This window comes from Andrena cerasifolii, chromosome 3 (genome assembly GCF_050908995.1).
Source record: "Andrena cerasifolii isolate SP2316 chromosome 3, iyAndCera1_principal, whole genome shotgun sequence".
NCBI classification, from domain to species: Eukaryota; Metazoa; Arthropoda; class Insecta; order Hymenoptera; family Andrenidae; genus Andrena; species Andrena cerasifolii.
In genome coordinates, this window is record NC_135120.1 from 5,214,850 (window position 1) to 5,227,975 (window position 13,126).

General features: G+C 39.2%; 2 protein-coding genes across 2 annotated transcripts in view; one reads left to right on the forward strand and one right to left on the reverse strand.

The window, feature by feature from the left end:
- Positions 1-13,126, reverse strand: part of Cpr28 (cuticular protein 28) — a 181,653-nt gene that overhangs the window by 122,487 nt on the left and 46,040 nt on the right. The gene's annotated exons all lie outside the window — the stretch shown is intronic.
- On the forward strand, positions 6,795-8,864 carry LOC143367063 (flexible cuticle protein 12-like). Its single transcript, XM_076808684.1, has 2 exons — positions 6,795-7,290; positions 8,307-8,864. The coding sequence occupies exons 1-2, from the start codon at positions 7,282-7,284 to the stop codon at positions 8,619-8,621; spliced, it is 324 nt and encodes a 107-aa protein (XP_076664799.1). The 5' UTR covers positions 6,795-7,281; the 3' UTR covers positions 8,622-8,864.

Sequence of the window (13,126 nt, forward strand, 5' to 3'; positions counted from 1 at the left end):
TGGCATTGCCTGTTGAAACTGATACCTACCTGCCAAAGGTCTACGACAGGGTTCGCAGGCCCAAAAGCTGGACAATTCTTTTCCGTCAGAAATGCTACTTAGGTAGGTATCGTTACTTTTATTTCGCACTTGCTTCTACGCTCGGATGGCCGGTTCTTTTGGGAGGGATGCAAGTTGGATTGGTTCTGATACAATCTGCTCCCTATGATTGAAATTTAGTCTAGCAACTTTCACTCCTCCTAACCTAACCAATCCAACTTGCATCCCTCCCAAAAGAACCGGCCATCCGAGCGTAGAAGCAAGTGCGAAATAAAAGTAACGATGCGCTTCTCGACACCGCAGATGTACCTACCTAAGTAGCATTTCTGACGGAAAAGAATTGTCCAGCCTTTGGGCCTGCCATTTCTGGCGTAGACCTTTGGCAGGTAAGTATCCATTTCAACAGGCAGTGCCACCCGTGGTTTTTGCCATTCCAGAGGGGTTTCTTGCAGTGAAAATCAGTAAATTTGCAAGCGCAATATCTTAAAAACCAGTGGAAATAAAGTGTATACATTAAAGCTTATTGAATTTGTCTTGGAACGCACTATCAACTCAGGTCTTCAAAAAAAATAGTTCCATTTGAAAAACCGAACTTGACCATCGTATCTTTTAAAATAATAATCGAAAACAAAATTCGTTCGCGCTAATAAATGGGCCCCCTCGAACCATGCAATTCCCTATTTTTTTTATATTTTTATCGACAATACTTTAAGAGATATCGCGCTGTCCACTCCTTAGTGGGACACCCTGTATATTGGCAATACATTAAGTATATACTTAACAAGTGTTTCAGAATGTGACATAATATTTTACTTTGACAGTGCCGTCTGCAATGATTAATTACAACAAAAAAATATATTTCTATAGTTTAAGACATTGTTGTGGCCAAAATGTTGCCTATATATTTGGAGGGTGTAAGTCTCCGACGACACAATGTCACACTCCGTGCGGTTTTTACGCCACACGAGTTCACTGGTTGATGACGATTGGAATGTGATAGGTTGAGTGAAATCAAACACAGACACTACAGCGCGTAACAATGAACAATAACATAACGATATATTTTAATCACTATTGATTGAAATAAGTAATAGACGAGGTTGTGTTACAATTGTAATCTCACGCGATTGTAATGTCCAGAAAGTATAAGCGGTTTGTCGATGCTGACGGTAAGAGAGTTTTGTTTGATCTGATTTTACAAAAGTGGTCTCTCTGGCGCTGCGAAGATCACGAAACCCTTGCGGGGGTGTGCCTTAACTAGGAGGTGATCTAAATGATTGCTCATTGGTTGAACTGATTTGGCTAGAACGACGAAAAGTGACTGGAAAGGGCAAGTGTGATTTCGGAGAAACCGAACCGATCAGCGCGACGTTGTGCCGTCTGTTTATTATTGGCAACGTCTGGAAAAGCGTAATCTCGACTCGGTCTAAGAGCCCCTATTCCAACTACGCCGGTCGTAAATTCGTAGTCCCAAAGTGTTAGGCCCCGACTGACAGACCAAGTGTTTGCCACGTGCGGACTGACAACGCGCAGAGCACAATACGATCCGCTTGAAGTTTTGAAAATAACATCGTATCGCTCAACAGACATCTTTAATACAATGCAAGAAGTCCCATTAAATTATATCTAGTAGTTTTCCTTTAATAAATTCCTAAAGATCACCTATTTTATGGGCTTTAGACCGGAACATCCCCTTAACCCTTTCACGCCTGACGTCGGATATATCCGACGTCCGTGGACCGATTCCAAATAACCCAACGTCGGATATATCCGTCGTCCGCAGAACGGTCCAAAATGCGTAGCGTCGGATATATTCAACGTCCACGAAACGATTCCAAAATATATATAGTAAGATGTCCCGAAAAAAATGAAAATGATTGTTACGTTAGGCCTTAGTGCAGGAAAGTTGTGTCTTGGGATCAATAACAACTGTGCGAAATTCCAGCCCTGTGAGTTAATATCTTCTGTTCCGACAAGAGCTTTGAAATTTCGAATTTTGAGTAAAAAGTATAAAAATGATCTTGCAGCCCTCTTCCCACCCATCCTCCCTATCCCTTCCAAACCACCCTACCTTATGGATTAGAAGGCGAAATTTGATAAAAAATGTCCTAATCGCGAAAGAATACTCGAAGTCGGGTTTATAGACTTGATGAAGTGGAAACATGACATTTGTACTCAAAGGCTGGCATATGACTGCGCGACTCAAGGGTGACCCGAATGAAGCCATCCCTTGCGTCGGCTCCAATTATTTTACTGGATGCCTCTGTTACGAGCTTTACGAGTGGCACTCTACGCACAGCATGTTCTGTGATGTCTGTCATCGAGAGTTGTCTCTGTCGTCAGTTACCATAGCCAAAAGGACATTTTCTGATAAGGCGAAGTATGCGTTATTTGAAATTATCTTATCAATGATTGACCTGCATTTCTTGGCTAACTAACGTGAGGATTGTATAATATAATATAATAAAATGATTTAGAATTTCGATCGTAAAGAATTTTTAAAACTTAAAAGTAAATGTTATCGGCGCACCGGTTCGGTCTATTTTTAAGAGATTAAATAAAAGCTATTGTGTAAATTTTAAGATTAAATTTCCAACGTTTCGGTCAGTATTGCGACCATTATCAAGGAAAGAATTAAATCAGGAAGAAAACTGCGTCTGCTTTTAAAAATTTGGCTCGTGTTAAACGTGCGAACTTACGAGTTGCTTGGAGAGTGACTGAGCAGTCACTCTTAGCCAAATTTATAAAAGCAGACGCAGTTTTCTTCCTGATTTAATCCTTTCCTTGATAATGGTCGCAATACTGACCGAAACGTTGGAAATTTAATCTTAAAATTTGCACAATAGCTTTTATTTAATATCATAAAAAAATAGACCGAACCGGTGCGCCGATAACATTTACTTTTAAGTTTTAAAAATATAATATAATGTTGCGCAGGGGGGTTTTCTCGCTGGCCACCCCGGCGCAAAAGAGAGAATAATACACGGGCGTACACACTGCATAATTATATTTCAGTAGTAGCTATAGGTTTATAATGGTAGAAGCTAAACCCCTACGTCCGAACGCTATGGCGTTCGGTACTTAACAGTCCCTCTGGTCGATATGCTGATCGTCCTTCCAAGGAGCCGACCTTCTCTCTTCAGCTGCGAGTACTAGTCCAGTGAAAATAGACGGAAATCTGCCCAATCTACGGAATAATTCCCACCAAGTTTAATCTTGCTATGGGCCTTTATTTGGTCGTTTTAAACAATATGTCAAAAGTTCCCATCGATCCGACCGCCGCTAAAAAATTTACAGGGGGTTGAAAAAAAACTGTTTTTTGCGAATATCTCCTTATCTAGCAGTTTTGCGACAAAAATAGTTATTATACAATTTATAGCCTAGGAAATTCTCTACAAAAAAGGTACTATGAGTTTTTTTCGTAGGAGTAACCATTTTCATGTATGTTGGGTTACCAAGTTTCAACCCCCATACATTTGACAAGGGACGGTCCCGAACCTTGAAATTTACAAAACTATGAATCTCTGTAAATATGTAGGGGAAGTCCTCCTGAGTATAACACAATTTCGTTTGCTGCCCAAATTTACTCCAGGAGGGTGCAATTGACCCTTGAAATTTTTTTTTATTTTGTATCAATACTCACGAACTGTAAGAGATTGAAAAAAAGTTTTCAGGAAAAAGTTACTTCTTTTAATTAGGACTATCATTTGGTAATTTATAGTTCTTACAGTTCTTACGGTTCGCGAGTAATAATACAAAATAAAAAATATCAGGGGTCAATTGCACCCTCTTGGAGTGAACTTGGGCAGCAAATGAAATTGCGTTATACTCAGGAGGACTTCCCCTACATATTTACAGAGGTTCATAGTTTTGTAAACTTCAAGGTTCGGGACCTTCCCTTGTCAAATGTATGGGGGTTGAAACTTGGTAACCCAGCATACATGAAATTAGTTACTCCTACGAAAAAAACTCATAGGACCTTTTTTGTGGAGAATTTCCTAGGCTATAAATTATGTAATAACTACTTGTGTCGCAAAACTGCTAGATAAGGAGATATTCGCCAGAAACAGTTTTTTTTCAACCCTCTGTAAAATTTTTAGCGGCGGTCGGATCGATGGGGACTTTTAACATATTGTTTAGAACGACTAAATAAAGGCCCATAGCAAAATTTAGCTTGGTGGGATTTATTCCGAAGACAGATCCTAATTTCACTGGACTATACCAGCAGGTCATGCACGGGCCTATACCCGGTGCTCGCAACAATATAATATATTTGGCTATGTTAACTGATGACAGAGACAACGTCAGAGAACTTGCTGTGCGTGTCGTGCTGGCAGCGCGTGGGAACTAAAGTCGGTAGAAATCCTAAACTGTTCTCCACCTTCGTTGAATTTTGATGCTACCGATTATACTGACTTGATCAATTGGGACGTATGTCCAATAACTTCACCACGTATATTGGACTCGGTTGAAACCATCTCCCTGAAAAAAATGCTGGAGGAGGAAGGGATCCCCAAATCCTGGGTCTTCGAGGCACACCCTTACCACACTCAGGCTGTGGAGCGTATGGAGCTCGTAACAGAGGCATCCAGCAAAGTGATTAGAGTCGACACAAGGGATGGCTTCATTCGGGCCACTTGAGTCTTTCAGTCATATGCCCGCCTCTGACAAGGAGAGTATTTTAAGTGTCCGCCTCCGATCATTTTGATTTTTGGATATGTTATAGAGGACCGAAAAATAAGAAACACGTGTTTTTTATTTTTCCCCGTTTTCATATTTGGAGGGTGAAAACTGCGTTCAAAGTTAGGGTTGAAAAATCATTTTTGTGAATTTTTGAAAATCTGGTAAGTCAGTCATATTTCGCATTCAAAGACACACAATTCGTCCATTGACACTATTCCTCTACCTCTAATAGTTCTCGAGATATTCCACAAAAATGATTTTTCAACCCTAACTTTGAACGCAGTTTTCACCCCCCAAATATGAAAACGGGGAAAAATAAAAAAACACGTATTTCTTATTTTTCGGTCCTCTATAACATATCCAAAAATCAAAATGATCGGAGGCGGACACCTGAAATACTCTCCTTGTGGGTACAAGTCTCATCTTTCCACTTCATCAAGTCTATAAACCCGACTTCGAGTCTCCTTCCGCGGTTAGGACATTTTTATCAAATTTCGCCTTCTAGTCCACAAGGTAGGGTGGTTGGAATGCGAAAAGGAGGAACTCCACAAGCAGCCACCTTTACGCGATTAGTTCTGGCTCACTTTGTTGCCAAATGGGCGGGAGGAGGGCTGCAACATCATTTTTATACTTTTTACTCAAAATTTCGAAATTTCAAGGCTCTTGCCGGAACAAAAGATACGTATTAACTCACAGGGCTGAAATTTTGCACAGTTGTTATTGATCCCAAGACAACTTTCCCGCACTAAGACCTAACGCGACAATCATTTTCATTTTTTTCGGGACGGCCTAACATATACGTATGTATGTAATATGTATATTGGCGGCTAGCATCGCCGTAGCGAAAGGGTTAAGGACGTCTTGTGCTCCCGACTATGCACATCTGCCCTACGGCATCCTACGAAGCATCTATTTCATCTATGTATTACCACAGAGCGTTCGCCATAATGAGACACCATGAAGACGATTACGTACGGTTGACAAGGCAATGTCGTAATGATACATGCCGTTAAAATTTCTGAGATTATACGTATGACTGGTTTCCCTTGATTCATCTATAAACGATATTTAGAAAGCGATTATTCCTACGTGATCTTCGGCTGCGAGTTTCTCCAAAAAAATTTCCTAGCAAAAGATGCCGAGTGACATAACTGTTGCATTATCAATCAAAAGGAATTAATATTCATGATTATAAAAAAAAAAGCTTATCGATATCTTGTAAAAATGTCCTGCATATTTGTAAATATGCATATTGCATTTTGCTTCCACTCGCCAGCGCCCGCAGGCTACAAGCCCTCACTTCTCAGCAAACGATCTCCTGGTGGGGTACCCTGTTCATGCAGAGACGTGGGTCCGTTACACTGCGTATAACACACACACACACACACACAAACACTCCACTCCCACTATTCCAATTGCTCTCCGCTCCGTTGTCGAACTCGTTTGTCCTTGAACGCTCCCGCGGGCTCTAGCGGGCCCTCGCGAGCGCACGCGCCCGCCAAAGGGGCACCGTGAGCATGCCCGCAATAGACGAAGGGATAATCAGGAGGTACATACCAATTTTTTTGGTTTGGTCTCTTAAACGTCCTTTTGTTTATTAACTGTGAGTTTTTATCGCCTTTATTAATGGTAATTTCAAAATGTTGGATGTACACATATTTATGTTACATTTATTATAAAAAAACATCTTTTTTGAGTTGTTTTTGGTATCTAATACTGCTTTTTACGCACTGTTTATAATCTACTAATGCAATACAATAATAAACATTTCGATGGCGATGCGCATAGTACAGTTGACTACGGTATAAATAAAGAACGTTGTTTTTTTTAATGCTGCCATAGATTAATTCAATCATAAATTAATATTTGTGTAGTTTTTCAAATGGCTACTGAAGGGTATTCTTTCATAAAGAAAACATTGTTCTTAAATATACATACAATAGTATATAATAATGTGCAAGTATATGTAAATAACAAGATGCTCATAATCTTATCATCAGGATGAAATTAGTTCATTTCACAAATTTTGATAAATAATTTTAAACATATTATTTTATACCTTCTAGATTTATTACTTACAGTACTACGTAGGAACACATTAAAATTAAAAGAATAAGATAACCTTTATTTTACAGATATTATATTTAGGTAGGTATCTACACTTTTTTACATAAAAATAAATTTTATCTAAAAATAAAGATTATTTTTATATACGTTTATCATTAGGATATTATTTTCATAAGTAAATATAGTTTCAACCTTTTCAATCAAATAGGATTTATAAATTAAGTTATGCTGCATCGGCACAGATTACAACCATACGAAATCTTATGAAAAAATCGAAATCTTCGATTTCCCCAGAGACTCGTACAGTATTACGATGAAGGTCAAACTATCTGCGATGGTACCTCTAACGTAATGAGAAAAGGTGAAAGGTGAATTTATCGCGGAATCATGTGAATTTTGACAGAGGGAGGGCCACTATAAAATTACAGAACATCCTGAGAATCGACATCAGTCTTCCACACAAGACCAGTACCACATACACCTACCTCCAACATGAAAACCGTAGGTATCACAGAAATTAGTATAGTGATTACGAGTTAATTAGATTCTAATAGCAAATCATATCACAAACTAATTGAAAATTCATTTACTTTCGTTTGATGTTTAAATCAATAATTGTATCGTGTTAAATTGTTATTTTTAATTCGTAAAACTTACTTCTCAAATTTACCTACTCCATGTGCCGATACAGATTTCTTATTTCCCTCTTTTAACATAGTGCACAAATATACTCATGTGTTCCATTGTTCATTAAATAATTCTTGTGTCATTTACGACAATAAAGGCTGATTCAGACACGTCGAGTAATTTAATCGAGTAGCGGGTAATTTAGTAATTTACGGGTGTGGGCAACAAAATTTCGTCGAGTAGTTTAGTAAAACTGTGGTAAGTTACTAAATTACACGCCACTCGACTAAATTACTCGCCACTCGACTAAATTACTCGACGTGTCTGAATGAGCTTTAATATATAGTCGCATTTTCTAAGCTCATATTTGTGCCTGTATAAGACCATGGCCGTCACTACTAGAGACGGCCGTGATCAGACACATACACGCCAAATGTTCATAATGCGCATGTACATATATTGCACAATCTGTATGTATACAGATCGAGATTAGATTGTGGGATAGCTTACCATGGTTGGCCTTTTTCATCGCTAACATTCTACATTCTGCAGTGTTGTACATTATACTGTAGAATGTAGAATGTTAGCGATGAGAAAAGGCTACACTGTAGAATGAAGAATGTTAGCGATGAGAAAAGACCAACCATGGTAAGCTATCCCACAATCTAATCTCAATCGGCCACAATCGTTTGAGCCGTGTTTACATACATGCTACATAGTAAGGAAAACATGAAATTTTTAGTTAGAAATAACGAACCATGAACGACAACTGAACCAGAGATTTGAATCATAAAGTTTACTGCAGATATTTAAACGTTTGCAACCCAAATTTTGAGAGAGTTATCAATTATAATATTATATAATATCATGTACAATTAAATATTTTCCAGATCATTCTTTTCGCTGCCTTTATCGCTGTCGCTCTCGCGGGCCCCGTGGCTCCGCAAAATGAAGCCGTACTCGTAAAAGAGAATCCTTCTGATAATGTTGGTCTTGATGGTTACAATTATGGCTTCCAACTCTCCGACGGACAAACCAAAGAGGAATCCGCACAATTGGTTCAGGGCGGAACTGATGGTAACTTCCTGAAGGTTCGCGGCAGTTTCTCGTTTGTCGACCCAGTTACCAACGTCGCATACACTGTGAACTACGTTGCCGACGAAAATGGCTTCCAGCCTCAAGGAGAACACTTGCCCCATGCCTAAAATTTGAAATGACCACTTGACAGATTAAAAATGAAAACATCCCTCGACCTACTATACTGCAATAGTCGACAGTTAAATCTAAAGAAGACTTATTTTCACTTATTGTTTTTGGCGAAACAATAACGGTGACCACAGTTCTGTACAATACAAGAGTTTTGTTAATGTTAAATAAATGAGATGATTTTTAAAAAAATTTGCTCACTTTTCAGCAGCTATTACTTGAATATTATGTTTGCGAAAACTTGATATCTTTTCCCATAATTTAATTATGAATTTTAGGGCCCAAAGCCACAGGTATATGTATACATGTGTATTATTGGGGTGGACCTTAGCTGCTTTTGACAAAAATTATTTTGCGAGATTCTCTTGGTTTCACCCTTCAGAATTGTGACACTTGTTGCGGAAATGATCTGGAAAATTGTGGTCGATTGCACCACGGGAACCAGACGGGCATTGAATTTTAAAATTTTTAATTTTTTAAAACTTGACATAAATTTACTTGGATAGGTTGAATTCAATGCGCCACTAAGACCACTAAGGACACGTTCTTTATTTGTGCCGGGATTACATACTAGGGCGAGCCTTATTTTTGACCATAACATTTTTTGCACCCCACCCTCTAATTTTGTTCCACTTCATGAAAAAATAATTTGTGCAAAATTTGAGATCGACTGAACGTCGGGAAGACGTGGCTCATCCCATGCGAAGTTTTGAAATAGAAGTAGCTGCGCGCTAAGCGTACCTAAGGAGTGGTGTGTTTCTGAAAATTTCAATGAAATATTTTCGGGACTATAACATAATTCTTTACTTATTTAGTATTGTTTTGTTCATACGTCCATTACAACCCAAGTTTCATTTGTACGAAATAAGACTATTTTACACTAAGACTAACTGACCCGTAACAGCACCGAAAAATACGTTCGACACTAAATAGACGTTGAAATATCCTTAGCCTTGAAAATTCAGTCACAGCTGTCCAGAGATATTACCATCATTAATGGGTAAAGAACAAGTAGCTCGATTACATATAATAATAACTTTCAATGGAAATGAACAGTTGCTTGGAATACCAGCGATTTCTGTAGGCACTAGAAAATAAATAAATGGGAACTCATTAATAAAGTAGAAGCACTTTCTTGCGATGCTACAGCGTCAAATATGGGACGATTACAAAGCGCATGCGTAATTTTGCAGCAAAAAATCGAGAGGGATCATTTATATTTACATTATTTCCTCGTTAGCGGCCCGCTGGTCGGGACCGGCGTTGGGCCGGTATCGTGAACAAAGCCCTAATTCCGAGTGTTCGTTTCTCGCTTCTTTCTGGCCGAAGGGGGGAGCGAGATGGAACACTGCGTGCGCGACGAGCGTGCGCGATGGTCGCAAGCGCTTGCCGTGGGGACGAAAACCGCTTCGCAAAATCTTGACGCAGGCCCGGCTCACGGTAAGCGCTTGCGAACATTGCGCACGCGCGAAAGACGAAGCGAGACAAAACATCGTCGGTCTCGTACCGTCCTCGCTCGCTCTCATTCTATCTCGTTCTCGCCTTCGCCGGACAAGAGTGAGACAGAACTGGTGGGGATAGCGAAAAGTCCGTATCGTGTACACCAAACCGAGCCCGTAACGAGGAAATACTGTACCTTGCCGACATCATATTTACAAGACAGTTGTACGGGGCGTTTTTTAGGAAACATTGGCTAAATCTACTGGACCTAATATTCCCTCATTTAAACGTTTTCAAGGATCTTGGTCTCAAATGAATAAATTAAATTTTAAATCGGCAGTTGAAGATGAGATAGTTAAACAGTCACTCGACAATGTAGCAGAAATAATAAACTTTGCCTCATATAGTTTGGAATTTAAGCAACCACCAGAAGACTATCGCGATTTTCTTGAATTATCAATAATTTTTCTTAATGTAACAGTTCCAAACTTTTCTGTTCGAGCACCAGGAGCATTATCCCATGCTCGATGGATGGCCAAGACTACAGTATATTCTTTAAAAATATTTTTATTTCGGGACGAATTCTTTTTTAACTAAGAATGATGAAAATGGAACCCGCGACATTTGTATTTTTCTCGTTAAACTGTATTTGAAGGCATGGATCCAAGCTCCAGTTGCAGCACAAGCTCCTAGGCAAGATTTCGAGTTTTTAAAAAACTCATATGCATATAGTGCAATTAATAAAAATGTAAGTCGCGTAGCGTTGCACAAATTTTGCAATCGCTTGTGGTGGGTACTTAAGGGGGCATAGTACTTTTCTCGGTTGAAAAAATTCCATTTTTTTTTTGCATTTTTTGAAAGATTCATGTGTCTAGAACAGTTCCAGTATCTGTAACTCTTACTGAACAGGGAGAAGCATTCAAATTAAAAAGAGAAGAAAGACTTGCTCAGAGGCAGTTAACAAAAAGCAATATGGACAGTCGTAAAAAATGTTTGCATGCATAGCCACTGCCAGCCATGCAGGAACATTTCGTCTATATAAACCTCTTCAGGCAAATTATTATTTGAGCGTTTAATTTTGAACTTCCCCGCAATCGTGTGTGGGTTAGAAGTTAACGCACTCGTTTGCAAACATAACGCATATATATATATTCCAAATCTCTTCTGTTTCATCGCTTATACCGCAAACAATTATCATTCCTGAATTTACAATATTCTACCCTTCGATGATATTTCTCGATGACGGCGTTGCTTGTACACATTTCAAGATTGTGTCCAAACTAATTGTCAACCTTTTTTACTCTAAGAAAACTTTGAAATACACTTTTATACCACTGGATCCAGATAAACATACTAGTTTTTTAACCTGTCTTCGTCAGGCATTACTATCCTATCTAATAAGACGCGTAAGATAACCACAATTTTTGTTGGAAACTCTCCTAGAAACAATTTTCGCTGCGAAATACGAAATTTTACAACTTTTGCGCATCAAGAGGGTCTCTGTACCTGTCTAATTGGTCTCCTGAAGGGCATTTCGAGGGGCTTAAGTCACATACGTGCCTAGACTCACTGCCCGCCTACATTTCAGACCCCCCCCCCCCCTAGAAACGAAATAATTCTCGATATTATTATAACTAATGTGTGACAAAGACCCCGAATCAAAGAAATTTGTGGAGCATATTCACTCTTACAACAACGCTTTTTCATTTGCCTCCATGAGAACCCAAATAAAGCACGCATTTCGACTCCGCGTTGAGCGCGCGTTTGTATCTCCACCACTTCTTGGAATCCTTCGGTCGAGAGTGAGAGAACTCGTGAGCGAGCGAGAGAGGACGAAAGAGTCGACACGAAGTTACCGTCGGCTACGAAAGCATGATACTTTGTCTCGCTTCGTCTTTCAGCTCGAGCTCGACCCGCGTGCAGGCCTACAGGCTATTACATTGTACATAAACACCTGTTTTAGGCCACAGGTACTTCCCATTATCGAATTTTTCAGGTTTTTGATTTTTTATGGCATCTTCGAGCGTCGAGGAAACTTCATGTCGAATCTGTACCTTGTAGGTCATCGGGAAGTACGAAAAAAGCCTCTGGAAAGATTTTGCTAACAAACGAACATCTACCTTAAGCATCTTATTATATGGGCTAGGTAAGTACCGCGGAGGGCGCCGCCTCGCGGTCACTTTGAAAAGTGGGATGATTAATCGAATGTATGACATGCTTGAATATAGTAGGGAAAGGAATGAGGGAGAAATTAGTGGAAGTTTTAAATGTTTGAAATTACTTACGGCGGTATTCTCAGTCGCTAATTATTCTTAACCAAATGCTTAAGCATGCGGCATCCTCTACTAACCTAGTAGCTAGTAAAGGATGCCGAATGTTTAAGCATTTGCTTAAGAATAAGTAGCGACTGAGAATATCGCCCTTAAAGGACAAACACCGTACGAAATTCACTGAACGGCCACGCAACAAGGCGATGGCAATTACTTTATAAAATATTCGTAATAAAATGTTTCAAATTTAGGTATAACGTCCACTAAAAACTCTTAATTTCTGTGTATTAGAATGTGCACATAGTCCTGACTGAAATAATAGGGTTTATTATAGCTAGTACATAATAAAACAATTGTACAGAAATTGGAAAACCCTATGTAATGTTTACAGTGTACTTATTTATAATAGTTTTAATTTTAAACAATACGTAATTACCTCAGCTTTTACTTTATATATATTTATATTATACCCGTCACCACGTACAACCCGTTAAACAACAAATTACAAAAAGCATATTTCACGTTTGAATCTTAAACAGTTGCCGCCCGTAAACTCCCAATATTTAAAAAAAAAAATCCGAGAGACGGCGCGAGCGCTCCGCGCAAAAAGATACTTACCTAGCCTATAGTATAGTAAAAGGCATGAACCTGAAGGACAGTGCCAAATTCCGGGGGTTACAGCGAAAGACGGAAGGGGCTGCGATGTGAGGGACGACTGGTGGTGTCCTCTACAGCCGAGTATAAGTTTTAGAAATAGCATCCTTCATTGGTACATCCTTGTGACGCCATCGTGG